Source organism: Lissotriton helveticus, chromosome 6 (assembly GCF_964261635.1).
Source record: "Lissotriton helveticus chromosome 6, aLisHel1.1, whole genome shotgun sequence".
Classification (NCBI taxonomy): Eukaryota; Metazoa; Chordata; class Amphibia; order Caudata; family Salamandridae; genus Lissotriton; species Lissotriton helveticus.
The window spans coordinates 1,381,030,982-1,381,057,448 of NC_136067.1; the positions used below are offsets into that span (position 1 = coordinate 1,381,030,982).

General features: G+C 46.0%; 2 protein-coding genes across 2 annotated transcripts in view; one reads left to right on the plus strand and one right to left on the minus strand.

The window, feature by feature from the left end:
* Positions 1-23,373, minus strand: part of CALHM5 (calcium homeostasis modulator family member 5) — a 43,164-nt gene extending 19,791 nt beyond the window's left edge. The window contains exon 1 of the mRNA XM_078649157.1: positions 22,756-23,373. Within this exon, the coding sequence (XP_078505283.1) occupies positions 22,756-23,295 (540 nt within the window). The 5' untranslated portion in view covers positions 23,296-23,373. The remainder of the gene's footprint in view (positions 1-22,755) is intronic.
* Positions 1-26,467, plus strand: part of TRAPPC3L (trafficking protein particle complex subunit 3L) — a 503,087-nt gene that overhangs the window by 344,866 nt on the left and 131,754 nt on the right. The window lies entirely within an intron of this gene.

Consider the following 26,467-nt stretch of genomic DNA (forward strand, 5'->3'; position numbering starts at 1 on the left):
CTACACTGCTAACTAGGGTGGCCATTTTGGGAGGAATTTTTATTGTTCTCCCAAATTGCACGAGGGATACGGGATGAAGTGATAGACAGACTGGATTTTAAGGCGTCAACGCTGTACTGAATAAGTTACCCCTGTTATAAATATTGTTGGACAGACACACTTGCAATTGCAACATGACTCTATTGTCAATGAATATACACACTGAGCGTACAACGTTCAACTTAAAAGGGTATTAGTAGGAATTGTATATTACGATCGTAATACACGGGCTGCACGTGCATAGTGGGTATTGTCGCTCAGTTAGAAGAGTAGTTAGTTCAGATGCCTGGAATTGGAAGTCCTCCAAATTGCTGCAGTTGCGTCATATACGAGGGCCGCAAGGTAGATTCTTCCTTAGGGCTTTTGGGTGTTCAATTTATTGTGCCTCCGTATGATCTTTAAGTCCAGGAAAGGGAGGTACAAAGTCAGAGGTACTGGCTGTGAACCTCAGAAAGTGGTTGAGGCTGTTGACCCAAGTGAGGAATGCTGGGATCTGATTGGAATCCCCTTTCCAGAACACCAATGTGTCATCTATATATGGCGACGCCACAGGGATACATTATTCACAAAGGGGTTAATGTTGGTATTTATATGTTTTGCCTCAAAGTCTTACACAAACAAATGATAGACGGAATGCTGAATAAATCATACATTCACCCCCAGTCAAGAGATCTGGGTTAAATCCATCGTTCTTTTGCTCACAATGCCACCCCAGTTTAGACACAGCCATATGTAAATCAGTCTTGACCCTTTGCCTCATGGGAACAGTCCAGACCGAACTGCCAAGCCAGGTCCTCCCTGGACCGGAAACAAGTATCCTGGGACCGGCTTCTGGGTATTAGCCTTTATCAGCCAGGCTAGATTGAATCCAGTGGCACAGTGAGCAAGGGACCCACTTCTGGGCATACCCATCCCACATAGGGTGAAAAGTACTACGCAAACAAATGATGGACAGATGATTAAACCCAGATCTGTGTCTGGGGGGGAAGAGTGTCTGAAAAGTTTCAGCGCTCCGTTCATCATCTCCTTGTGTTTGCTTTGTTCACCGTAAGTTGGCAGGGTATGCCCAGACGTGGGTCTCTTGCCCTCTTTGCAACTGGATTCAAGCTACCCTGGCTGATAAAGGGTGTTACCCAGAAACCGGTCCCAGGATGCTTGTTTACGGTTCAGGGAAGACCTGGCTTCGCAGTTCGGGCTGGATTGTTCCCATGAGACACCGGGTCAAGAGTGATTTGCATATAGCTGGTTCTGAACTGAGGTGGCGAAGTGAGCTAAAGAATGATGATGGATTCAACCCAGATCTGTGACTGGGGGTGAGTGTCTGAAAAGTTTCAGCACTCCGTCCCTGATCTCCTTATGTTTCCTTTGTTCGCTCAAAGTCGGACATGTAAAGACATGCCAAACTAGGGGCAAAAGTGCTGCCCCTTGAAGTCCCTTGGGTTTGGTGATAAATCTGGTCCTCGAATTGGAAAAAATTCTCCATTAGGGCAATGTGGGCGCATTCCATGATAAAGCTTATGGGCGTGTGGGAGGTCCACGTTGTGTTCCTCAGAATATCCTCTACTACCTCAAGGGTGGCCAGTTGAGGAATACTAGTATAGGAGGGCTTCCACGTCAAGGGTTATTAGGACGTCATTTGGGAGCCCTCCATATTTGTGGCCTCAACTAGTCTAAGGACATCCCTAGTATCCTGAAGGAAAGTAGGAGTCATTTTAACCAACGGTTGGAAAAAATGGTCAAAAAATGTAGAGAATGGCTCCAAGACAGACCCTATACCCGACACAATTGGTCTTCCTGGAGGCAGCAATACCCCCCTTGTAAATTTTAGGCAGTGTATAAAAATAGGGTAGTCTTGGGTTGTTGTTAATGAGAAATTCTGACTCTTTCTAGAGATCCATCCTTGATTAAGAGCAGATGTGGTTAATGCTTTTATTCGTGTCAAATGGCATGCAGTGGGGTCCTCCGAGAGGGGAGTGTAGTATCTGCCATCATGTAGCTGGCGTAGACATTCAGTCCTGTAGTTAGCGGTGGACATTATGAATATGGAGCTGCCTTTGTCTGCTTCTTTGATGGTTCTGGTAGTGTCGATGGCCAGGGTTTTAATGACCTCAGTTTCCAATCTTGAAGTATTGTGAAATCCTGCGTTGATATGTTTATCTGCAATCTCCTTAAGGACTGCGTTTTCAAAACTGAAGATTTCAGAAGGTACCATACTGGCGTGGGGGTAAAAGTAGAAGGTTTGTATAAACCTGAATCAGTAAGCTGTGAATCAGGTTGGTTGCCAAAGAAAGCCTTTACGCGAACTTTTCTAAAGACATTCTGAAGTTCACAGATGGTGAGAAAGGTGTTAGTAGGGGTAGGTATAAAACCCAATCCTCGTTTTAGGACTGATTTTTCTACATCAGGTAGTGATCTCTTAGATAGATTTACGATTCGTTTTTCTTCTTACATAGTCTTCTGTAGGTTGCAATTGCCTGCTGATATCTTTTAATACTCCTTCACTTGTGCACATGCATATTTCCCATATTGTGGCTCTGAATGCCTCCCAAAGTATACTTGCTTCACTTACTGAGCCGATATTTATGTCAAAGTAATCAATAATGCCATCCCAGACTAGTGTAATAAAGCATCTGCCCTGAAACTCCATGTAAATTGGTGAGGGGTGTATGATGGCAGCTGAATACTCAGTTTGACCAGGTTGTGATTACATAATGTCCTTGCTAGGCACCCAACTTCTGTCACCCAGGCATTTACCCCTGCTGTTGCCATCCATTGATCCAGTAGGGACGAGGTCCCGTGGACCGATGATGCATCAGGGCTCTCTATTCTATCTGGATTGCAGATTCTCCATATGTCCACTAAATCCAGTTCCTCCATCCCTTCTCTCATAATTTGGGCTGAACTTTTGTTTTGTCCGCCTTGAGGGGCCGACTTATCTTTGCTTGGGTCAAGATGCGTGTTTAACACACCACCTCATTTTATTTCAGATTTTGTGAGGGGGCACAGAGCATTCAGTATGTCTACATAAAAGGCAAGATTATCTGTTCGGCTCATAAACTTTTACTATTGTAAGTAGGGTGCTGTGCATGCGGCCCTGAAGAATGGCATAGAGCCCTTGCTCGTCTGCAATGGCATGTGTAACCACAAACGGTGTCCGTTTTTTTTATTACCGTCATTACCCTCCTAGCATACATTGAGTACAAGGATGCAAGCTGGACCTCTGCCCAATAGGTGCCCACCTTCGCCTCTGTGCACTTCGTTAGGTGCGTTTCTTGGAAGAGCGCTATTTGAATGTTATGTCTAGTTATGCATGCAATTGCCTGTTTAATTTTCTTAGGGCTGTTAAGACCTCTTGCATTCCATGTTATGAGAGAGATATTAGTAATCTTAGAGTTTCCATGTGTAGTCATCTAGTTTGTGGAAATCTACAGAAATTGGCCTTAGCATGAGCTAAAGCCATTTTGGCTGTGGCACCCATTTTGTTATCCATGTGATTCTTTTGTCTTCACTGTTGCTTGCCTTTCTATTCTGCTTGAGTCATCAACTGTAGTTAACTCTTTCAGTACTGAGCCAGAGCAATGTATGAGCTCAGAAAGGCCTGTAGCTGCTAGAATGCACCTGTTTTAGAATGTAACGGTCAGGCTATTTCAACAGATGTAAGCAGTTCTGTCTCCCCTCCCACTCTGCTGACTAAGTGACATCTATCTGCCCATGTTAGTCGACAGCTATTCCTGTGTATGCCTGTACCTTCTATTTGAGTCTCCATGCTTACTCAGCAACAAACTGGGTATATAAGCACCATGGTTTCTGTATTCCTTGTACCACCTCCTACAGTGCTCGAGGGTGTTGTATTGCTGTAGTCCCACTCATGAGTGAATAATAAACGTGTTATTTATTTAAGCAATTTGTAAAGCGCGCAAATACCCTTGGGTGTCTCGGCGCTAGTCATTCCATTATGTGAACCAAAGTCACAATAAATAAATATTGTCTTTCTTTTATGCTGACTTCATGTGCTCCTTATAGAGTACTATAAAAATTGCTTTGAGAGCTTTAGTACATTTAGAAAGTTCTCTATTCCCTAGTGTCTCTCTGGTTAGTCTTTTTTTTGAGTCGAGTATTTTTTTCACGCTGCTTCAGAGCGTAGATTAAGATATTTTATTGATTATGAACAGGTCTTCTTGGGATACGTTTCAATGCCTACCTTTGCCTCTAAAAATAGCCTTATGTCATTTCCATTCTTAAAGCATTTCTTTCATCCCTGCACAGGGATCCCGCTCTTTACTGTCTGCAGCAACGCCCTGGGGCCAGGCGGTCACCTGACAGCTGTCCAGGAAGCAGGGTTCATCCCCTGCGCTCCAGCTCTAGCTCCAGCTTCCGTGCCAATCTCTATTTTGTTGGTTAAAGGACCAGTGGACAGATAAGGGTGAATTGCTGCACTGGTGGGCTCCTAAAAAGGCTAATTTCCACAAGTTTCCTGCTTGCATTATGACCAAATATCTATCCAGTGCATCTACTACCGGTGAGCTATTTTGGCCCAAACATGAAACATAACCACTCTTTCCTCCCGCCCCCACCCACTTCAGCATCCCAGTCATAATAAAGACACAGTCCCCAATAACTTTAATTTCTAGCTTCTAACAATATCCTTATTTCTAACAACAACAATATACTTAGCAGCACAATTGGGGTTCACCATCGTGGGGACTGCCAGATACCCAGCATCCCTCCAGTCACGGAGGTGGCTAGGCATACTAGTTCACCAGTTTATTTAAATAATGTCAGGGACCGGAGGCCTCGGTCTTGTCCCCCTTCATTTGTGCCTCCCGTTTTTTGTCCCATTGGTGTCCCTCTGTTCGGTTGAACACTTCCCAGAGGTTGTATTACTGGTCGGATTCTTCAGCTTACCGTGTTTGTTGGTGCCGTTTATGATGTGTAATCGACTTCAGAAAATCCTTGGCAGCTTTCGAAGTTACATATTTTTTTTGCTGACCTTCATAGTCAATGCATATACGGTAGGTCTTCTTTCTGTAGTTGGCGTTTTATAGGTAGGTACTCTCTCCTCGCTGCTTTTACCGTCGTTGTGAAGTCCAGCTAAAACGACACCTGAAACCTCGGATAGCTCAGTTCCTCGTTCTCCAGCGCCAGGTGCAACACTGTCTCGGTCGAGGTAGTTGAGTAGTTTTGAGATGTTAGGGCGCAGAGTGGCCCCCGGCGGAGATCGTGCCGTCAGTGATCTATGTGCATGCTCCACCGCCATTATCCTGGACATATTCTCCTGGTCGAAGAGAGCATTGATCATCTGTTCCACATATATTTCCATCCGCCCTTTATTTGTTGATTCCGGGACACCTACAATGCGCAGATTATTGCGCCTTCAGGGCGCTTCTAATTCTTCATTTTTTGCTTGTATGATGGCTAGGATTTTTTTTCATAGCTGTGCCCTTTCAGGGTATGTATTTCCTCCTCTGCCGTTGAGATCCTTTGCTCTGCATCTATGAAACTGGACGATTGCTTGTCCAGTTTGGCAGATATATGATCAATAGGCTGATTTAAAGAGTCTATTTTGCCATCAATAGAGGGGAAGCTCTGCTGCATGGCTTGCAATGTCAATTTGAGTGTAGAAGCCCCCTGTGTGTCGGTTTCTTGATCAGAGTCCTTCTGCGATCCTGTGCAATGTTTGTAATTCTTTTAGCTTCAAGTGTAAGGCGCAATTGATTTTTTTCTGATTTCCACATGCATAGTTATCCTGTGTGCCCTCACAGCTGTTCTCTAGCCCTAAAAGGAGTGGCTCCAGTGGGTCAGCAGACTTACTTGGTACCTGTTCTGATACGCAGTCAGAGATCCTGGTGTTTGCTCTCAATCCATCCTCACTCAGAGGTGAGCTCGGCTATGCGCTGCCCGGACCGACTCTCGGGCCCGACTCGCCTCCTCCGACTGCCTCACCAGGGGATCCAACTACATGCAGCAACATCCTCACCTGTGCCCTTCAGTTTTGGCCCCGGCCGCCGCCTCTCCCTGCAGCAGCAATCCAGTCTCCAGGATCTGCAGCAAACTGCTCACTCACTGCATCGGGCTCGCACAGCCATGGCTCAATAACTGTCCCTGTCACACAGGGCTCCTCTGTCACCAGCAGTCGCCGCAGCCTCCAGCAGCAAGTCGGTCAGGCTCTTATATCCTTTTCTTCTCTCTGGATGGTTTACTCTTTGCTGTAAGCCTGGGTGCGCAGCAACCATGGCATGGCCCGGTTCTCTGTGCCTTTGCGCCGCTTATGCTTTGGGCCCGGTCGCTGCCTTATGATGGGAAGTCTTACCAAATCTCAGGTCCTAGGGTCATGCCTCACTGCTCCAACATTTCAGGATGTTTTAGTACTGGAGGCCAGGATATTAGACTGATGAGTTTCGCCCGCCCGGCAGAACCGCACTAATGTGCGGCTATCTTGCCTTGGGCTCCCTAGCACCCTTTATTCCATCGCCTTCATTTTTTTATTAAATTGTGTGAAAGTAATCAAAGCCACTCCACCCGCAAAATACCACCTTCAGAAGATTCATGAAGAAGCCCCATGTGCAGCCAAACAGAGAAATTGAAAGGGACTTAAGAAGGTAATCTAGCATTTGCAGAGGCAGCGTGACGCCGTTCACAGCCCTGAGAGGCGGGCAAGGAGCAAGAAGTGTTCATATGAATGTTTACCGGAGTAGGCTGAAAATGAGTGGAGACAGTAAGGTGGCCTAGGGAGAAGACCCATCTGCACAATGAGGTCTCATAATCCGGCAAAGGACAGGCCCCCCCCCTCCTACCCATGTCACTATGGAGAGTCTATAACACAAGAACCCATAGTAAGGGTAATTGCTCAAGCATAGGCACTTGATATACGGGTGCTGCAGCATCCTCAAAATAACCATGCTGGAGTCCAAAAGGTGAATGAGCATTTTATTTATTTGAGAGTTTTATATAGCGCTGGCTAGACTCAAGGGTATCAGAGCGCTTTATAAGACACAGCATTGATAAAGACACAGCATTGATAAAAGGATTCACATTTGACAAAGTATAACGAGAGGGGATAAAAACAGTGTAACATAAAAAAGTATCTCATGAAACCTAGGGTCCTGCTTACAGCTTTTTAAATCAAGAGAGCACCTCCATATTGACAAACTTCGTACTACAAATTGTGTGGTTTTAGGGAAGTCACTTTATCTACTTCTACTTCAGTTCATTACCCTCAAAAATAAGCTAGAAGTGCCTACAGCGGACATAGATGGTACCACGCTGCAATTTTCGTTCCTACTACCTGTTTTTAAACTTAATTTTAATATTTTTAACATTGTTCTGACTCCGCGCAGGTGGTGGGTTTATACTGTACATTATCGTTGTTAAACTCTTTGCGGCCAGAAACGAATAGGCAATCTACAGTCAGAGACTTCTCTAGACATAATGAGAAGCTTTTTGTAAAACTGTTTTGAATATTGATATGCACTAACCTCTCTTTGCACATCTTCGTGCTTTTTGGCTTTTTCCTCACTTCTTCTCTCCTGTTGAAAGCCTCTTTCAGTGGGGTGGAGTTCTTCTTGATTTCACTGAAGGTGTGGCCATTTCCTGTCCTGCTGCATATAGTAGTTGATGGCACTTACACTTCATAATGTGCCTGCCACCGTGGACGAGCCGTGGATGCGCCGCTGGTGCCCCGAAGGTCTGCCAAAGGCAAACCCGTCTGTGCCTGTCCGCGGCTGACCAGCAGCCATCGCCAGCCATGCTGCCCAACTCTCCCCAGGTATGCGACTAACAAGAGACTTGCTACTTAGCCTCAATAATGACTCACGGTAATGCTATAATTACTTGCTCACTGAAATATAGAATGGCCTAATTACATGTAGGAAATGCAAACTTGCACTTAGTCCCCTACCTGAACATTCTAAGAATGTCTTAAGGACCTCTAAATCACTGTTAGGAGGTCTAATAAATGCCTGATCCCTATGTCAGCATAACCAGAACATTCAGGATCTTATCCTTGACTGGAATCTCAATATTCTGTTTGTTACAGAAATGTGGCTCCGGGAGGGGTGAGGTCCAGATATTGCTCAGACACTCCCTCAGGGATATGCCCAGCATAGGCTAGACAGGCTGTAATCACGAGGAGGAGGGCTTGGAATCCTCTATCATAACACACTCCAATGTTCCACTTTTGAGATTCAAGATCTTAAAAGGGGCAGAATCGCTTGATTTCTGCCTCCATTTAGATGGGTCCACCTTTTTCCCTAGAGCCCTGGTCTAGCGCCCCCGGGTAATGGCGCCCAATTTTTAGACACTCTGGGAGACTTCTTAGGCCCTCTAATAGTTAGATACTCCAATTTCACCCTTCTTGGGGACCTTACCCTACACTTAGAATGCAAAAGCAAATCAGGAACTAGAAAATTCTTAGATATCCTGGATACCCTGGGTCTAGAGCAGATGGTATATTCTCCCACTCAGAACGCTGGACACACCCTGATGGAATCTGTTCCAACCACCGCTCCTTAAAAATCAAGGACCCTGTACCCATGCCTTGGACTGATCATTGGTTCATCCCATTCAAGTTAAATCATAAGCACACCACACTACACTAGATCGGACCAATGATGTCCCCGAAACAGTCTGAAAATGGAGTATAATGCTAACCAATCCGGACCTTCACAACAAAGCACAAGACCCTAGACCCAATTTAACTGGTGATCCCATCAGGGATTCACAATATTTTAACTCATGGATGTCCTCACTTTGCAACGCCCTGCCCCCCCCCCGTTAACTTAAAAGGAAAAACCCCACCATTGAAAACTCTTCTCCACGGTTCACTCAAAAGTTGATAGATCTACATCTTCATTGTCAGAGGTACTGGTCCAGTTCAAAAAAGCCCTGAAAGACTATCATCTTCAAATTAGACTAGCGAAGAAAGCATACTACCTCAACTTAATCGAGTCAGTGGACCATGACCAATAAACCATCTTTAAGATCATGAAATCTTTCACAAGTTTGAAAGCACTCGAACAAGATATTCCACCTTCACAGACTCTCTGCAATCAAATAGCTGACTTTTTTTAAACAAAAACTTCAAAACATTCACAATGATCTTAAGGGGATACCTTCCCCCAGTCTAGAATTAACATCTGAACCCCAAGAAAAGGCACACCATTTGCGTTCGTTCCAGAGGATTGACACGGAACATTATGGTCAGGCCATCCCCTCTTGCAAGTCAGGATCTCCTTTTTCATCCCTGCCACCCCCCCCTGAAGATACTTCACATCATCATTGACACTGTAAGCCAACAGTATAACTCATTCATTACTTTCACTAGCAGAAGTACCCCCTGATTGGAAAATCGCGGCGGTTAAGCCTCTCCAGAAAAAGCAACTATCGGATCCCACCACTCTTAACTTCCGCCCCATCTCCTTATTGCTCTGTCTCAGTAAAATGACTGAAGAATTGGTCAATAGTCAATTAATTACTTTCTCAGAAACCTCTAACACACTGTTTCCTACCCAATCAGGCTTTAGGCCACTACACTCTACAGAATCAGCACTCCTACACACTTCTGAGACCCTCGAATTGCACTTGGTAAAGGAAAAAATGCAGTACTGGTTCTGTTGGATTTGTCAGATGCTTTCGACACCATTTCTCATGAGATCGTGTTCCATCGTCTAAAAGCATGCAGCATTTTCCATTTGGATCTGGACTGGATTAAATCTTTTTTGACAGGCGTCTATCAGTCAGCCGTTGAACACCTACAGGCATACCGCAAGGTTCTACATTAAGTCTAGTGCTGTTCAAGTCTACATAGCATCTCTCATAGATTTGATATCATCATTCAAAATCGAAATCTCCTCATATGCTGACGATACCCAGCTAATTTTAGCCTGAGATAAACACCAAGGCAATGCGGAAGAGAACTTCCAACACTGTCTTACGGATGTTATATATTGGATGAAGCGGAACCACCTGAAGTGTAATGCACAAAAGACAGACATCATGCTCCTAGTCAAGGCAAATAACTTCACCCCAGTCGCTGGTGGCCGCCAAATACCCCCTCCACCCAACACGGTGGAGGCAGTTAACAGTCTTGGGTGAAAATTAGTATCAACTCTATTTTTCCGCCCACAAGCATTATCAGTGGCTAGGAAATGTTTTCAGCTCATTAAATCTTTAAAGACATTTTTCGATCTTCTTCCAGTGACGGCAAGGAAAACTATTACAGCAGCCCTAATCACCTCCAGATTAGATTATTGTAATAGCCTCTATGTGGGTGCTAATAAGATAAAATTCAAGAAGCTCCAGACTGTTCAACATGCAGAAGCCCGCCTGGTGCTGAAACTGCCAAGCTGTTCCTCAGCTTCCGCAGACCCTAAAATGACTGCATTGGCTACCCATCCATAAAAGAGTACTATTTATACTCGTCATCACTTTTAGATCTTTAAGGACCTCAGGACCTAAATACCTAACATCTAAATTCACACCTTGTGTTACTACACGTCCTCTTAGATCCTCCTCAGCTAATCTTCTAACACCCACACTGTTTAGATACAAAGCTAAGGGTGGAAGATCAGTAACTGCACTGGGAGTAAAATCATGGAATACACTCCGCCGCCATCTCCGCCTCATCCAATCAGAAGCCAATTTCAGGAAATCCTTGGAAACGTGGATTTTTGGACTTTGTTTCCATTCTGTTTCTTCTTTATCTATCTCTCCATTTTCTATGTTAGTGGCGCCTCTCCTGGGCCTCCTATCTAGCTCTGTACAGCGCCAAGATACTCCCTCAGAATGATAGCCGCGCTTTAGAAATAACACTTACAATACAGTACAGACTTTTCAGTTTAGAAAGCATATACTACAGTAAGAGTGAACAACAGACGGTATTCTTTTAAAAAGTAGCGGAAAGACATCCAACTGAAGAGCATGTAAAAGAAATCTACACATTGAATTTCGGTGAAAAAATGATCAGAGAAAGAATTTCATTTGAAGTAATTGCCAGTGTTAAGAAGAAGCCAAACAGATGTCAACCACATTGCATCAATACCTACAGACTGCATCTAAAACAAGGTTGCATGTTTTACTATCTTGTCACATTTGCTGTGTGTTCAAAGACCAAGATTGATGTCAGGCTATGTCATATGGCAAATTGCTGCTTCTTCTTTTAAAAGGGAGGTTCTTTCTCTGTTTGCAAACTTAGAGGATTTTGAAAAGTGAACTATGTTTGGTACAGTGAGTGTGCAAGGAAAGGCTGTAGGATGTCATTTTTTTCTAACACACATCAAAATTGAAAGACTTGTAAATAACATACACATATTTCAGGATATATCAGCAGTTAGGAAATCACAAATGAAGCACATTTTTTGTAAGTGTAATGGATACAAAAATTGTAATAGGATCAAAACAAATAAATACACGTGATGGTGCACATTTCAAATATTCGCTCAAAGCAGATGGCCTCACATTATCATTTGTGTGTTGTACAGTTATAACAATAAAACTATATCTCTGTGCATATTTAGTGGTCATTTCAGTGAAATATATGTATCTGTAAATGATTGTGCATTACCAGACTTTGCTTTAGTAGATTCAGATAAGCTTTATTCGATTTTAGTTTAAAAATCATAAAAGCATCAACAATACATAAATAAAAACCGTAAACATTTCATAGGCACAGTAAAAGATCATTACAGGATTATTAAAACAAGATTAAATAAATATAACGAATCAGCTAATCAATATGTAAGGGTTTCGTTATCAATGAAACAACTATAAAACAATATACTTATCAGTTACATCCTACCCTGTCAGTTTAGCTCAAACTTATGAGTGGCCTCTTAATAGTGGAGTCTTAAAAATACAATTTTTTGGACAAAAGTTCAAAAACCATTAAAGGCTAAAAAGTTGGTTCTATGTAATATGTGGGGAGCTCGGGTAGAAATCGTACAGATCCCAAATGCGAATGGTGCCATGTCTTTCTTTGGGGGGGCAAAATCGTAAAAAGGGGACAACATTCCTGTTTTTGAATTTGATTAGTACCAGGTCCCCAGCGATGTCTTTGGGCAGCGTGCCTAACCATCCCACCCTCCTGACACTCAAGATACCACCATCTAACTCAGGTGGCAAAGGTCTATTGTTTTGTAGCCAGAAAATGGCCTTATTTAGCAGGTCCTGCTGGGATTCGCGTGTTCCCTGGGTGAGGGCAGGGACCCCAGAGAGGACAGACACATATGGGGCGGCTTCAGGGGGCAGGTTGATACGTAGCATTCTTACCAGAGCGGGTCTAGCCACTGTATGAGTTTTTAATGCAGGTTTTAAGATTACTTTGGGGCCTGTTGGAGTAGGTGTACAGGGAGGCTGTATTTGAGTGACACCGTTCTTACAAGTACCAGACTTATACTTTTCGGGGGCGATGGGAGGGTTAGGGCAGACGGATGTGGCCATTGTATTAGTTGAAAGAGGATACTTTCTGATTACTGTCTCAATGTTAATCAGCCTTTCCCCTAAATCGTTGATTTTTATGACCAAGGGAGAGATGACAGCTAACAACAGTTGCTCAATTTGAGCCAATAAAGTCAATTGGGGAGACAAGAGAGGGTCCTCTAATTTGTCCGTGGCCGGGTCCTCCATAAATGCTGTTGGGTTAGCGGAAGATAATATTGCGCTGGTGCACAGATTTTGTGTACTTGCATAGTTCCCATTGTTAATTTCGCTGTCGTGCTTCCCTCTAATGTTGAAACCCAGGGGCGCAGCATTTACTTGGTTGTAGTCTTTATTTACGGGAGGAGCAAGGACCCGTGGGGAGCCATTAGAATTTACACAAAATGTGCCCACAGTAGGGGAGGTTATAGCATCAGGGACGTACTTTGTGCCACACAGGGCGTTGAGCTCTTCCCAAATGGACATAGTGTTTATGATAGTAATGAATACGCCAGAACGGTCAATAAAATTGAAGCAGCACAATACCTCCTCCTGTGATGAGATCAAGTGGGGTGGCCTGTCCCGTCCTCCTCGTGCCTCTGAGGGCCTCAGAGGGCCCGCCCTTTGCCCGGGCTTAGCCCCAGGCGCCAACCCGCGCGCGATCCCGCGATGCGGGGGATCGCGCTGACCTTAAGCGCACCTCCGGGGGCGGGACAGGATGCACGCCTTCCTAGGCGCAAGCGGTGCTGGGGGATGTAGTCCCCGGTCTGCCGCCTCGCCGCGGTGGTTGAGAAGCGGCAGGCAGTAGGGAAGTAGAGAGCCTGGTGAGTGTTGCAGCAATGCAGCGCTGGGGCTGCGGTGGTCGAGGAGCCCAAATGAAGACCTCCCAGGTCAGTGTCAGCCCAGGTCCCCCGCTCCCCCGGGGCTCGCGCTGACCTTAAGCACACCTCCGGGGGCGGGACAGGATGCACGCCTTCCTAGGCGCAAGCGGTGCTGGGGGATGTAGTCCCCGGTCTGCCGCCTCGCCGCGGTGGTTGAGAAGCGGCAGGCAGCAGGGAAGTAGAGAGCCTGGTGAGTGTTGCAGCAATGCAGCGCTGGGGCTGCGGTGGTCGAGGAGCCCAAATGAAGACCTCCCAGGTCAGTGTCTGCCCAGGTGCCCCGCTCCCCCGGGGCTCGCGCTGACCTTAAGCGCACCTCCGGGGGTGGGACAGGATGCACGCCTTCCTAGGCGCAAGCCGTGCTGGGGGATGTAGTCCCCGGTCTGCCGCCTCGCCGCGATGGTTGAGAAGCGGCAGGCAGCAGGGAAGTAGAGAGCCTGGTGAGTGTTGCAGCAATGCAGCGCTGGGGCTGCGGTGGTCGAGGAGCCCAAATGAAGACCTCCCAGGTCAGTGTCTGCCCAGGTGCCCCGCTCCCCCGGGGCTCGCGCTGACCTTAAGCGCACCTCCGGGGGCGGGACAAGATGCACGCCTTCCTAGGCGCAAGCGGTGCTGGGGGATGTAGTCCCCGGTCTGCCGCCTCGCCGCGGTGGTTGAGAAGCGGCAGGCAGCAGGGAAGTAGAGAGCCTGGTGAGTGTTGCAGCAATGCAGCGCTGGGGCTGCGGTGGTCGAGGAGCCCAAATGAAGACCTCCCAGGTCAGTGTCAGCCCAGGTCCCCTGCTTTAGTAATATATTGATGACAGTGTGCTCCAAAATATACCACCAGCTACGTACTACATCCTTACCACTCTTCTGCTAAATACATTTGCTGCACTTGTTGTTTGTGTGACAATTGCAATTTTCATAATATTTAAGACTGCAGTGATGTAACATTGATGGAACTCCCCCCATCTTTGAAAATTGTTTTAGCACCACTATACTTAAGTCAGACTATGAAATACATCATCTTCTTTTGAGCAGACTGTGTTCAGGAAGGTAACTTGTGGATACACCATGGGTTTTCACCCACTATGTGCATGCCAAAAATCGTTTTTCTCACTTAATTAAAACTTTATAAAGAGCAAAATTTGCTTGGATGCTGAGGGACAATGCACACCCGGAGACAAAATTCCGAACACACAACACTGAATATAAACGTAGTTCAAAGACAAATACATCTGTACAAATATAGTCCTAAGAAAAGCACAAACAGACACTGAAGTTCATAAGAACTTTGTCCATCCACCAGTAATTCCTTTTAGGCCTCCTCAGGGCATCAGAATTGTATCCAAAGAATTCATACTAACAGGAGCCTCTTGAGCGGGAGAGGTGTGGCGCCGCGGCCAGGGCGACTGACGCTGGAATCTGGGGATCAGGGTTCGATCCCCGGCTCCGGCGGCAGGTTAGCCCAGCACCATGTGACTCTGGGCAATAGCTCGCTTAATCTTCCCGACGGCCCCCAGCGCCTAGAGACCCTTACGGGTGATTGTGCGCTTTACAAATGTGGATTATTATTATTATTATTATTATTGGCTCTAGGGTGGGGCTACCCCAAAGGTTTGTCATCAAAACAGCCCCAAGCTTTTTCTTTTGCCACTCAGATGTCCTATAGCAGTAGGACATTTCATGCCATTTGTTGCACTTTGGCATCATCTTGTGGACAATTGTGGGGGTACAGTGAGGCAGCTGCCTGCTGCGGCCAGTTTGGAATTAGTCATGAGACTTCATCTCCAGCAACCCACAGTCAGACTCTCCCTTCTTCTCACACACTCTCTTGTAGCCTCTCCACAGTGTTCCTTCCATCAGCCTGGTTAATAGTCATCTCTTTCCCGTACGGTGAGCAGCTCACTCCGCTGCATAACTGTCCCTATTGGTCCTCAAAAAGCCAACCGAGCCAGCATGGCAAGTCCTAGCCTATCCACTACGGGGGCAAATTCTTACACTCTGGTCTACCTCCCCCAACCTCTCCAAAACTGCCACTAAATCCTTCAAGCACTCCACCCTGAAAAGGCACCCCGAGTCACTGATCTCTGACCTTCATTACAGCTCGGACAACGGCACAGTCATTAATGACCTCATTTTCTACTCTAGAAGAACCAAGGCCTGGCACAAAACCTTTGCCCACCTCCTCAATGTACGTGCAACAAAGAACATTCCATACAGCACTAAGCTATCAATAGCACCCTCTCCAACCCTGCGAGCTGACCTCACAATCACTCTTTACAAAAATGGCATTGTCTTGATCTAGGCTTCAAACAAAAACTTGGATAAATTTGCAGACCTTTTCACCCTCCTCACAAACCACATGCATGACTCTGGTAGGGTAACCAACTCCCTCCCCGATGAGTCCTCATCCAGCCTACCCAGCGTAGCTAGCCATTCACAAACCCCTCTAAGGTCTTCCAACAGAGACCCACCTATCCACCCCATCACGGATCCTGGGCGGAAGTCCCATCTCCGGGCCTAAATCTCCGCCTCCAGGCCGGAATCTCCGGCCCGAGTGCGGACGTAAAGTTAGTAGTCGTAAATCCATTCTGTGAATAGCAAAAGTAATAAGTGCATTCAGTGAATACCAAAAGTAGTAAGTGGATTCTGTGAATACCAAAAGTAGTAAGTTTAGGATTTTGTCTTAAGTTAATTCTGTGAATCGGGCCCAAGATTCCCACCAATGTCAAAGATTTTTTCCTAGGTGATTTTAACATACACTGGAACGATCCCAAGGATCCACATCTCAACGCCGTCAAAGACCTCCTGGCAGATCAAACCCAGACCCAAGCCTGCTCGCTACCAACTCACTCAAAAGGGGCCACCCTTGACTGGATCATCTCCAAATAATCAATTGTCAAGCTTATCTAAATTGACCCATGAGACTGGTCTGACCATCATGCCATTTACCTTCCATGTAGATGGGGCCCACAAGACAAAAGCACCGCAACTGACGATTCCTAAACGCTGGATCAGAGACACCAAGAACTTGGACCGCAGTGAACTTGAGGCCCGCTGCAAATCCGACCTCCCCCCCTTCGCATATCACAACAGTCAGTGGCCTCAATGATCACTACTCTACGACTATCTCAAACATCCTGGACGATCTAGCCCCACTAAAACTGAAAACAACCCAAATCAAAGACAGACACCTCTGGTTCACGGGATCCCTTAATAATGAGAGGAGAGCCCTCCGGCAAGCTGAAATATCCTGGACGATTCAAAAGGGGGTGGTGATGGACAGAGTATCTGAATTAAGCAGAACACTCCTACCCAGTCAAAAGATCAGGGCTTGATCCATCACCGTTTTTTAGCTCACTGCACCATCCCAGTTCAGAACCTGGCTACATGCAAATTAGTCTGACCCTGGCCCAGTGCATCATGGGAACAGGGGAGACCAAACTACCAAGCCAATTCTTTACTGGAAAGGAAACAAGCTTCCGGGGACCTGTTTCTGGCATTACAGCCGTCTTCGGCCCGGCTTGCTTGAATCCTGATGATGCAGTGAGCAAGGGACTCACATCTGAGCATACCCTTCCACACTTGTGGTAGCCAAAACGATTCAAAAGGGGGTGGTGATGGACAGAGTATCTGAATTAAGCAGAACACTCCTACCCAGTCAAAAGATCAGGGCTTGATCCATCACCGTTTTCTAGCTCACTGCACCATCCCAGTTCAGAACCTGGCTACATGCAAATTAGTCTGACCCTGGCCCAGTGCATCATGGGAACAGGGCAGACCAAACTACCAAGCCAATTCTTTACTGGAAAGGAAACAAGCTTCCGGGGACCGGTTTCTGGCATTACAGCCGTCTTCGGCCCGGCTTGCTTGAATCCTGATGATGCAGTGAGCAAGGGACTCACATCTGAGCATACCCTTCCACACTTGTGGTGGCCAAAACAATTCAAAAGGGGGTGGTGATGGACAGAGTATCTGAATTAAGCAGAACACTCCTACCCAGTCAAAAGATCAGGGCTTGATCCATCACCGTTTTTTAGCTCACTGCACCATCCCAGTTCAGAACCTGGCTACATGCAAATTAGTCTGACCCTGGCCCAGTGCATCATGGGAACAGGGCAGACCAAACTACCAAGCCAATTCTTTACTGGAAAGGAAACAAGCTTCCGGGGACCGGTTTCTGGCATTACAGCCGTCTTCGGCCCGATTTGCTTAAATCCTGATGATGCAGTGAGCAAGGGACTCACATCTGAGCATACCCTTCCACACTTGTGGTTGCCAAAACGATTCAAAAGGGGGTGGTGATGGACAGAGTATCTGAATTAAGCAGAACACTCCTACCCAGTCAAAAGATCAGGGCTTGATCCATCACCGACAGACTAATTTGCATATAGCCAGGTTCTGAACTGGGATGGTGCAGTGAGCTAAAAAACGGTGATGGATCAAGCCCTGATCTTTTGACTGGGTATGAGTGTTCTGTTTAATTCAGATGCTCTGTCCATCACCACCCCCTTTTCTGAATCGAAATATCCTGGAGGCAGCACCCCTCTACCGCGCATCTAAAACTCCTCTGCCAGGCCAAAAATGTCTACAACAGAACATACTCAATTAAAAAAAAAAACTTCTTCGGAACTGAACTAGAGAAAGCCAAGAACAGACCCCACAAGCTCTTCGAACTGGTCAAACACCAATCTAATAAACTGGCCAAAACATCGAAAGAAACCCCCAAGTCTCTCATATACTCAGAGGAATTCTCCTCTTTCTTCGCTGAAAAAATCTTAGCACTTGGGAACGAACTCAGCTCCATCACACACCCTCAACCCCTTCCTGACCCGCCTCCTCCAACCGCAATGCACCCACAGGCTCCTCCCAAAAATCATGCTCACTGGTCTGTCTTCAAAGACTATGACAAAGACTCCATCTCTAAAATCCTATCTACCTTAAACCCGAACAACCATTTTAATGACCCGCTCCCTGCCAACTGCCTAGCTGCCGTCGCCCAATCCATTATTCCTAGCTGGACTACAATAATGAACGCCTCCCTCCAGCAGGGAATGATGCCTAACTCTCTAAAAGCCGGCCAAGTCCTGCCCATTTAGAAAAAGTGGTCGCTGGATCCAGCCTCCCCCGATAACTTCAGACCCATCTCCAAAATCCCCCTCTTACCCTAAGTGCTGGAGAAATGTGTGCAACATCAGCTAAGTCACCACATCAACAACTTCCACCTGCTTGATGACTTCCAATCCGGATTTAGACCAGGGCACAGCACCGAAACCACCATACTCCACATCATGGATGATGCCCTCCAAGCCCTTGACCAAGGCAAAACTTGTCTCCTAATCCTCCTGGACCTATCCTCGGCCTTCGACACGGTCAACCACGAAAAACTACTTGAACGCTTCAAACTCAGGATGGGATTGGATGGCACTGTTCTAGAGTGGTTTAGGTCCTTCCTCCACAACCGGTCACAGAGATTCCTAATCAAAGGCAACCTATCGTCACCATCCCCGGTCACGGTTGGAGTCCCTCAAGGATCAACCCTGTCCCCCACCCTTTTCAACCTTTACCTAGAACCGCTTACCGAAGTATTATGCACAGCTAATATCTCCTATCAAATGTACGCTGATGACAACCAGATCTACATCAAAACCTCATCTCTCAAAGGGATTCTCTCCCTAAACGAAGCCCTGAAACTCACAGTCCAATGGCTTGCATCCAATCAACTTAAACTCAATGCAAAGAAAACATAATCTCTCCTGATCTCCCCTCCCAATACCAACCTCGAGATTCAATCATGGATTAAGGCTATCACAGCCTTAAATTCCCCACTGATGATTGTGAACTCGGCTAAATCCCTGGGAATTACCATTGACAGCAACCTGAACATGCTGGACCGCACCAACTTGATGGCTAAAACAGCCAGATTCCACATGAGCTACCGTAGGAAATTGAAACCCTTCCTCGATGCTCCCGACCTAAAAATGGCAGTCCAAGCACTCGCCATCTCTAGACTGGAATACGGCTGCTCAACCCTCTCGGGATTACCCAAGATCTCCCTGGCACCTCCTAAAGCCTGCCTCAATGCGGCCGCCAGAATACTTACCGGCACAAGGAAATATGATCATATTTCCCCACACCTGAAAGCTCTCAACTGGCTTGCCCTGGAGGCAAGACTACAGCTCAAACTAGCATGCATCATGCACAAAGCTTTATACTCTAACTCCCCTGCATATCTGACACAGAAACTTGTGATCTCTGGAGGAACCAGAAACCCCCAATCTGCCAGAGAACTCTTGCTCCAACCTGCACGCTTTTGGGGAAAAAAAAACCTTACAATCGGGCCTTCTCAGGGGCTGCTCCAAGAATATGGAACTCTCTCCCACCCAACATCAGAAGAATCCCCTCTCTGACTCGCTTTCAAAAGGATGCCAAAACCTTCCTTATGGGCAAGTTTCTTGGCTAAATATTGCCTCAACCACCACTATGGCCCGATCTATGGCCGTCCACTACCTCCCTTCGGACTACCTTGTCACCCCATCAGAAACTTGGGGCCTGTCTTGAATAATTGTAATCGTAATCTGTAAATATGGTATCCTGTCTTGAGTAATTGGTTATGTAAACTGTAAATATGTGCTCCTCTTTCCCTTATGTATCAGGCACCCCTCCCCGTTACTACTCGAGCTGTTACTGGTTGATTCTGTATATTGCTTTGCTCTCCTGTAAAGTGCTCTGATACCCTAACGGGTCAAGTTTGTGCTCTATAAAACACATAAATAAAATAATCTCTGATCTGTCCCGAGTCTCCCTCTTGCTCTTCGCCCTATCAAGTTCACTGCCCCCATACAATCATGTCCCTACTCAGAAGTGTACCTGAGTAGAAATACTGTGCATTTACATGACATCAGGCCCCTCATCACCTAAGATTCCTCTACACCCTTCATCATACCTACTGGGCATGTAGAAGTTGGTTATGTCTTTTAATGACTATGTGGAAGCTGCCTATGCATTTTCTGCTGGGCATATGGAACCTGGGAGTATCTACTACTGCGCATGTAGGAGGCAAGCTATCTTTTTGGCTGGGGAAGTCAAAACTGATGTATGTGACCAGTGGAAATAACTCAAATAAATGCACCATTTACCATGCATTTTCAGACCATGGGGAAATGCACCTTCCCACCCCTGTAATTTAGTCTCGAACGGATTGAGAAATATTATTGGCCCACTAGAAAATCTTACACAAATAAGGATTTATAATAAAACATTAATAAGGGCATTCATTCTGGTAAAAGCATTCAATGCATGTGTTAATCCATTTCTGTATTCTTCATGTATAAATGTTTCTCCCACATTGTATTCCAAAGTTTTTTTCAAATAAGTCATCTCACTCAGTTATCCAGTTCACCATGTTTCGTGTATCACACATTATCCTTCACCAGGAGTCAAATATTGATTGATTCCTACAAACAAGAGTAACATAACAATACATTTCAGTAATGCTAGTAATAATTCTGGTTGTCGCGAAACTTACCGTTCCACATTTCAGTCACACAGTTTATTCATAATGTTCATTTTAGTCATCCTTGGCGGACAGCGTTCCTCGATTCTCCTATTTTGCCACAGGGCGAATCTTTTGACTCCATACTTCAGGCATTTCAGTTTGCTTCACCTCTACTCACCAGCTGCGAATTACCTCTTTGATCTTAATTGTGTCCTCCCTGAATGTCATGTTTACGTTACGAACAGCATTGTGTTTCGAGTAACTATTTATTATAATGGAATGTGTTATTCTAATAGTCACAACTCTTTTGAATCAGCATTTTATTGTATTTTAATTCTCAATTTGTAATTATCAATGCTTGTTTTGTAATTGAAAACAGCCACTGCCTTAGCATCTACCTTTTGTTTCTTCTCCGAAGTCCTCAATGGCATGATGCTCAAGCTCTAATCTACTCCTACCCATGTCCTACGTCTTCTCTATAGTACGCAAGCTTGCAACATATAAATACAAATGACAAAAATATTGACATTTTCAATGCTTGTTCAAATGTGTAAGGATGGGTGGACTTCACGTGATAAACAAAATGTATTTCAAGTGAAAGAATAAAATGATATTTGCGGGCGGTCATAAATATTTTAACCTTACTAAGGCATATTTGCTGCAGGGCTATCAATACCATTGCATGCCATGGAAGTTCACAAATTGCTAACATTCCTTGTTTAGGTCTAGTGCTTCTATGGATCAAGTTTATTGTTGTAAGACTCAGCAATGTATAGGCCTCTGACTTTGGTTCTGGGGATTAAGAAGAGCCCTTTAACTGTTTTTATAATTTCTGGTCCTTGCTTTCCCTTGTTCTCCTCAGAAGCAAGAGACATGTTAGGGATTAAGGATGGGTCAAGGTGACAAACATTTGATGTCATCAGGGCTCTGTGTGTGGGGAATTCCAGGTCTGCTATCACATGCATTTTGGTGAATCACTGCGCCAGCGTGTCCAGTTGCCAAAAAAGTACACTTGAGCAAATGCATTTTCCATAGGGGAACTTCTTCAGGGATAAACTCATGGGATACTAGTAACTTCTCAATACTTGTGTATACGTTGAGTGGCTTTTCGCAAAGAATTGTTATCGGCTCATGTGGTTCCACAGTAAAGAAAAGCTTATTTGTAAGAAAGGAGTAAAATGTGTTTTGTTGCAAATACGATGTAATGAAGAATAAGAAGTTTCAAAATCTAATTCGGAGTCAAACATTGAACTTTTGTATACTACATTTCTATCAAGTGCAATCCTCCTCCTAAATACAATTGTGTTTCTGCGTGGATGGCAGCAGTTCCCTTTGCAGCTGGACACTGATTTGGAAGTTCAAAATGCACCATGAACTGCTGGCTAGGGAGTGAGGTTGTTAATGTTTAGCTACAGCAGCTATAGTTGTTTACATGGAAGGTTTAATCAGCCAGTATGCCATTCATTCAGGGCCAGATAGGGACTTAAAATAGGCTTGGGCACCACAATAAAAGTGGGACCCATTAGGGAGCCAGATAGCTAAAAGGTTGCCCACATTTGCATATCGGAGCAGTTTTGAACTTTCAAAGACACACTGTATACGTATTTACCAAGGTATGGGAGAATGCACACATTTGAGCTTGCTGCAGTCAATATCTGTGGTAATATCAGAGAAAATAATGGTAAAAACCGGCCTGCCAGACCCTAAAATAGGCCCACACACTAATTTACAAGACCCCTCCAGGCACTGCCAGATTGACCTATGGGCAAGTCCGACTCTGCATTGATTTCCCTTTCACCATGGTGTTTGGTTGATCTCGTTTTGCAAATCACGACACACTGCATAACTATACACACAAATGGGTAGCACACGTGTTTTTTCAAAAGAACCCTTGCTAAACAAGCACTGGTCCATCTTGGTAAATAAAGGTGCGGCTGCAGTCTTACGTACCTGTGACTGGGCTTGCAGCATCAGCAGAATGTCTTCTGTTTCAGACCCGGGCATGGTTGTTTTCCCGCACACCACTCTGTGGAGTTCATCCGGGCACTTCCCCGACTTCCCTGCACACATGCTGTCCACGTAGCTCGCCACCTGACAGCCACTCATGGCGCACTGATAAAACGTCGCGTTGAGCAGCGCCATGGCGAGCCAAATCACCGGTGCAAACAACGCTTTTGACGTAATCTGACAAAACACGTGAAGGCCCCGGCAGCGGTTGCCCCTGGGGAATATTTTCGATGGATTCAGACAGCAGCCTGTAAAGAGTTTCCAAGTTTGGCTGTTCAGGAAGTACCCCGCGATGAGCAGCACCAGGGCAGGGACGAAAAGAAACACCGCTCCGTAGGTGAGATTCTGGTGGCTACACGGACATTTAAAGGCAACTAGAGAAAATATCTGTTGGCCCCCAATCGTCATCAGCCCCATGATGCCATAACCAATTGCGGTTTTTCTCTCAACGACGAATTCAAACACGTTTTTAAGACCATCCATGATTTAAGCTGCAAAAACCGTGAACCAACTCCAAGTGAAACCAGGGAAACAGAAAGAAAGTGCGTGCCGGACTGCTGGCTGACTACTTTCAGTAAAAGTAAGGCGTGGAGGCTGCAGAAATACCGCACGCAAAGTAGTATTTCCGGTTTTATTTAAAGCAGTACAGCGCAAGGTTACTATCAACACAAAGCACATGCCTGCATGTCCCATATCTCCAGGGGTCGAAGTGCATTAAACATTTAAGGAAACTGGGATTCTTCGTGCAGTGGGGGTGGGGTCAAAGGCATGGCTCAAAAAACATATATTTTTTAAAATCTTTCACCTTCAAGTAACTATATATGTCATAATGGACTGCCGTATATTATGAATGCTCCATTAGTTAATGCACAGCACAACCGGAGAGCCACAGGATTGAAACCTGGTTAGTGTGCAGTCCGGCCTATCTGAGAGCAAGATTCACCTTATACGCTCTTGCTAGGCAGCTACGTTCCTCTACCAAGCTTATGGCATGCGTCCCCAGCCGGCCTTAGGCATCATGTGCAAGATGTGCACCTGCACAGGGCCTCCAAACCCCAGGGGCCGCCACGCCAATATATATCCTATGTATAATAATCCTCTGAGGATGAATACATATTTGCGTGGCGGCCCCAGTGGCAGGGATTTGGCGGCCTCCGGCTCTGTTCCACTTCGAAACACCCTGACCCCCCCCTCTTCACTGGCCTCCGTGCCTCTTCCGGGGCCCCCTACCTACGCTCCCTGCCCAGGGCCCCCATGAGCCCAGGTTTCGCAAGCAGAGCACCGGTGGCAGCCCCCAAGGTCGGATTGGGATCACAATTCGGCCCGGCACTCCTAAAAAAGTGGCCCATATTCCCGGAATGTGCCTTTTCATTAAACACCAATTGATTAGTCTCCTTGGGCACGTTTATAGAAATGTTTGGTAATGTTCAGATTTTATAGCGTATGGAGACAGTAGCGTGGGTAAAAACTAGGAGCATTGATTTTGGGCTTGGCGGGCAAGGTGAAATATAGTTGTCCAAGGGCCACAACACCTGCTCTGATTGGAATTTTAAAATCTCGGCCTGTACAAAAATGACAAATATCACCAAAGTCTGGTATTTTCCCCCTAATCAGTATGTATTTTAAACATTTAACGTGAGGCAAATGCACTTTATATTGATTTCTAAATCTGAATTAATGACCCGTGACTGATCGTCAAATTAACAAAGGCAGAAAAGCCATGTTAAAAATGAATAAGGTTTTTAGTCTATATAAACATTCATCTTTGATTATCATGCTCTGGCGTTTGCAACATTTGAAAACATGAACAATGGCCTGTCATTTAAAAAAAATGTTTTTTGTAGTTTTACATAGTGTGAACTGGCCCCAAGGGCACTGGATCTAGTTCAATGAGCACCAGCTGCGCTAGAGGAGATCAAATTAGTTTTTATTTTTAGCCTCAGGACAAGAAGTGATTTGCCCAGAATCACAGGATGTTGAGCTAAAGCGGGGATTCCAACATAGTTCCAAAGTTGGCAGCTCTGGTCATGGTAGCCTCACAGCTAGGCCTATATGCAAACAACCCCTCCACGCACACCACCTTACACTCAGCACAGAAAGACACTGGGGCTGACAAGACAACACCTGGCACCCAGCAAAGCCCCTGAATAACTCTCTCCCTCCCCGTCTGCCAAGGCCTGGTCGAACCCAAGGGAGTGAGGTGAAAAAACAGCCAGAAGAACAACTGGCCCCCAGGGAGGCCTCTGGCCGCTTCACACTCACATCCTTCCCAGCACACTATAGCGTTGGGCTTTGGCCTGGCAAAGATGGAAGAAAGCACAGAACAAGGCTTCTGGGCCGGCCTCAGAGGTGGGGGCAATGGGTGCTGAGGTGAAGATGGGCCATCGGTCGTTATCACCTGACACTGAACCCCTAGTGAGGCTGCTTTACTCTTCCCACCTGCTTCTGTTTGACAGCCCAGCCGGGGAGAATGAGCACTGCTTTTGGGTGTGTGTGCAGCCCCCCAGGGGCTAAGTTGAAGTATAGTGCACAAAGACCCTGCACTGATAGCCAGCTTGCCTTACAATACAGCAGCCCTGGGGGGCTGCCAAAGATTGCAAGGTTCTGTGGGCCGGCTGAGAGAGGGCTTAAAAAAACGGCCCACGGGTGACACTTAAGCTTCGGCCTATCGGCCAATGCCTGACTGCCCGCCTTCCCAATCCGACCCTGCAGCCCCCTCTCATGGATGGGGCCATAGCCTGGAACTAACTTCCAGTGGAGTTGCGTGCTCTGAGTGACCATAAGGCTTTCAGAAAGAGACCGAATACCCTTCTTTTTAAATAGTTCTCTGTGTCTCATCTAATCACCAGCAGGGCATGTGAAGGGACACTCCTTGGAGTAGCTGAGCGCAATAAAGGCTACATAACATAACAGTAATTTGAGATGTCATCACTGATGTCACAGACCATGTTATGAGTGATGGAATATGTGAGGTCATATGTAGTGCATTGCAGGGCCGCAAGTTATAGTTAGCTCAGCTAACTATAGCTGCTGAATTTCTCTGGCTTTGTATGAGTGAAACTTGAGCCTAACTATGACGTCTCTGTAACCTTTGTTTTTTGCAGTTCATTTCTAAGTTTTTTTTAACTAGTAGTCATGTTTGCAGAGTGGTGGAGAAAGGGGGCTGGGCCTTCGACCAGCTCTCAGGAATCCCACTCTGTAGGACTTACAGGAGGTTCCAGGCGGGCTTCTTGGGCCCCAAGGTCCCTCAGAGGTAAAGTGGACTTCATCCCCTAACCAGTAGTTCACCACAAGCTGCGTTTGCAGAGTGTTGTCGAAAGTGGGTGTGGCTTCTGAAGACCTCTTAGCAATCACACTGGGTGGGATTTATTGAACATGAAAGGAGGAGTAGTTGGCCCCCAAAGACGTCCTTGGGAGCCAACTAGCCCTCCTATTACCTCCAGTAGGTCCCAGACAGCAGGATTGCTGAGACCTGATAAGCCCATTTTCTCCCCTACTCTGCAAAATGCCTCCTGGTGCACTACTATTAGGGGTATGAAGTCCCCTTGGCTATTGAGGGTCCTTGGGGGCCAATTACTCCTCCTGTTACCTTCAGCAAGTCCCAACAGAAGGTTTTCTGAAGGATTTTAGTGGCCACGCCCCTTTTTTCCACCAC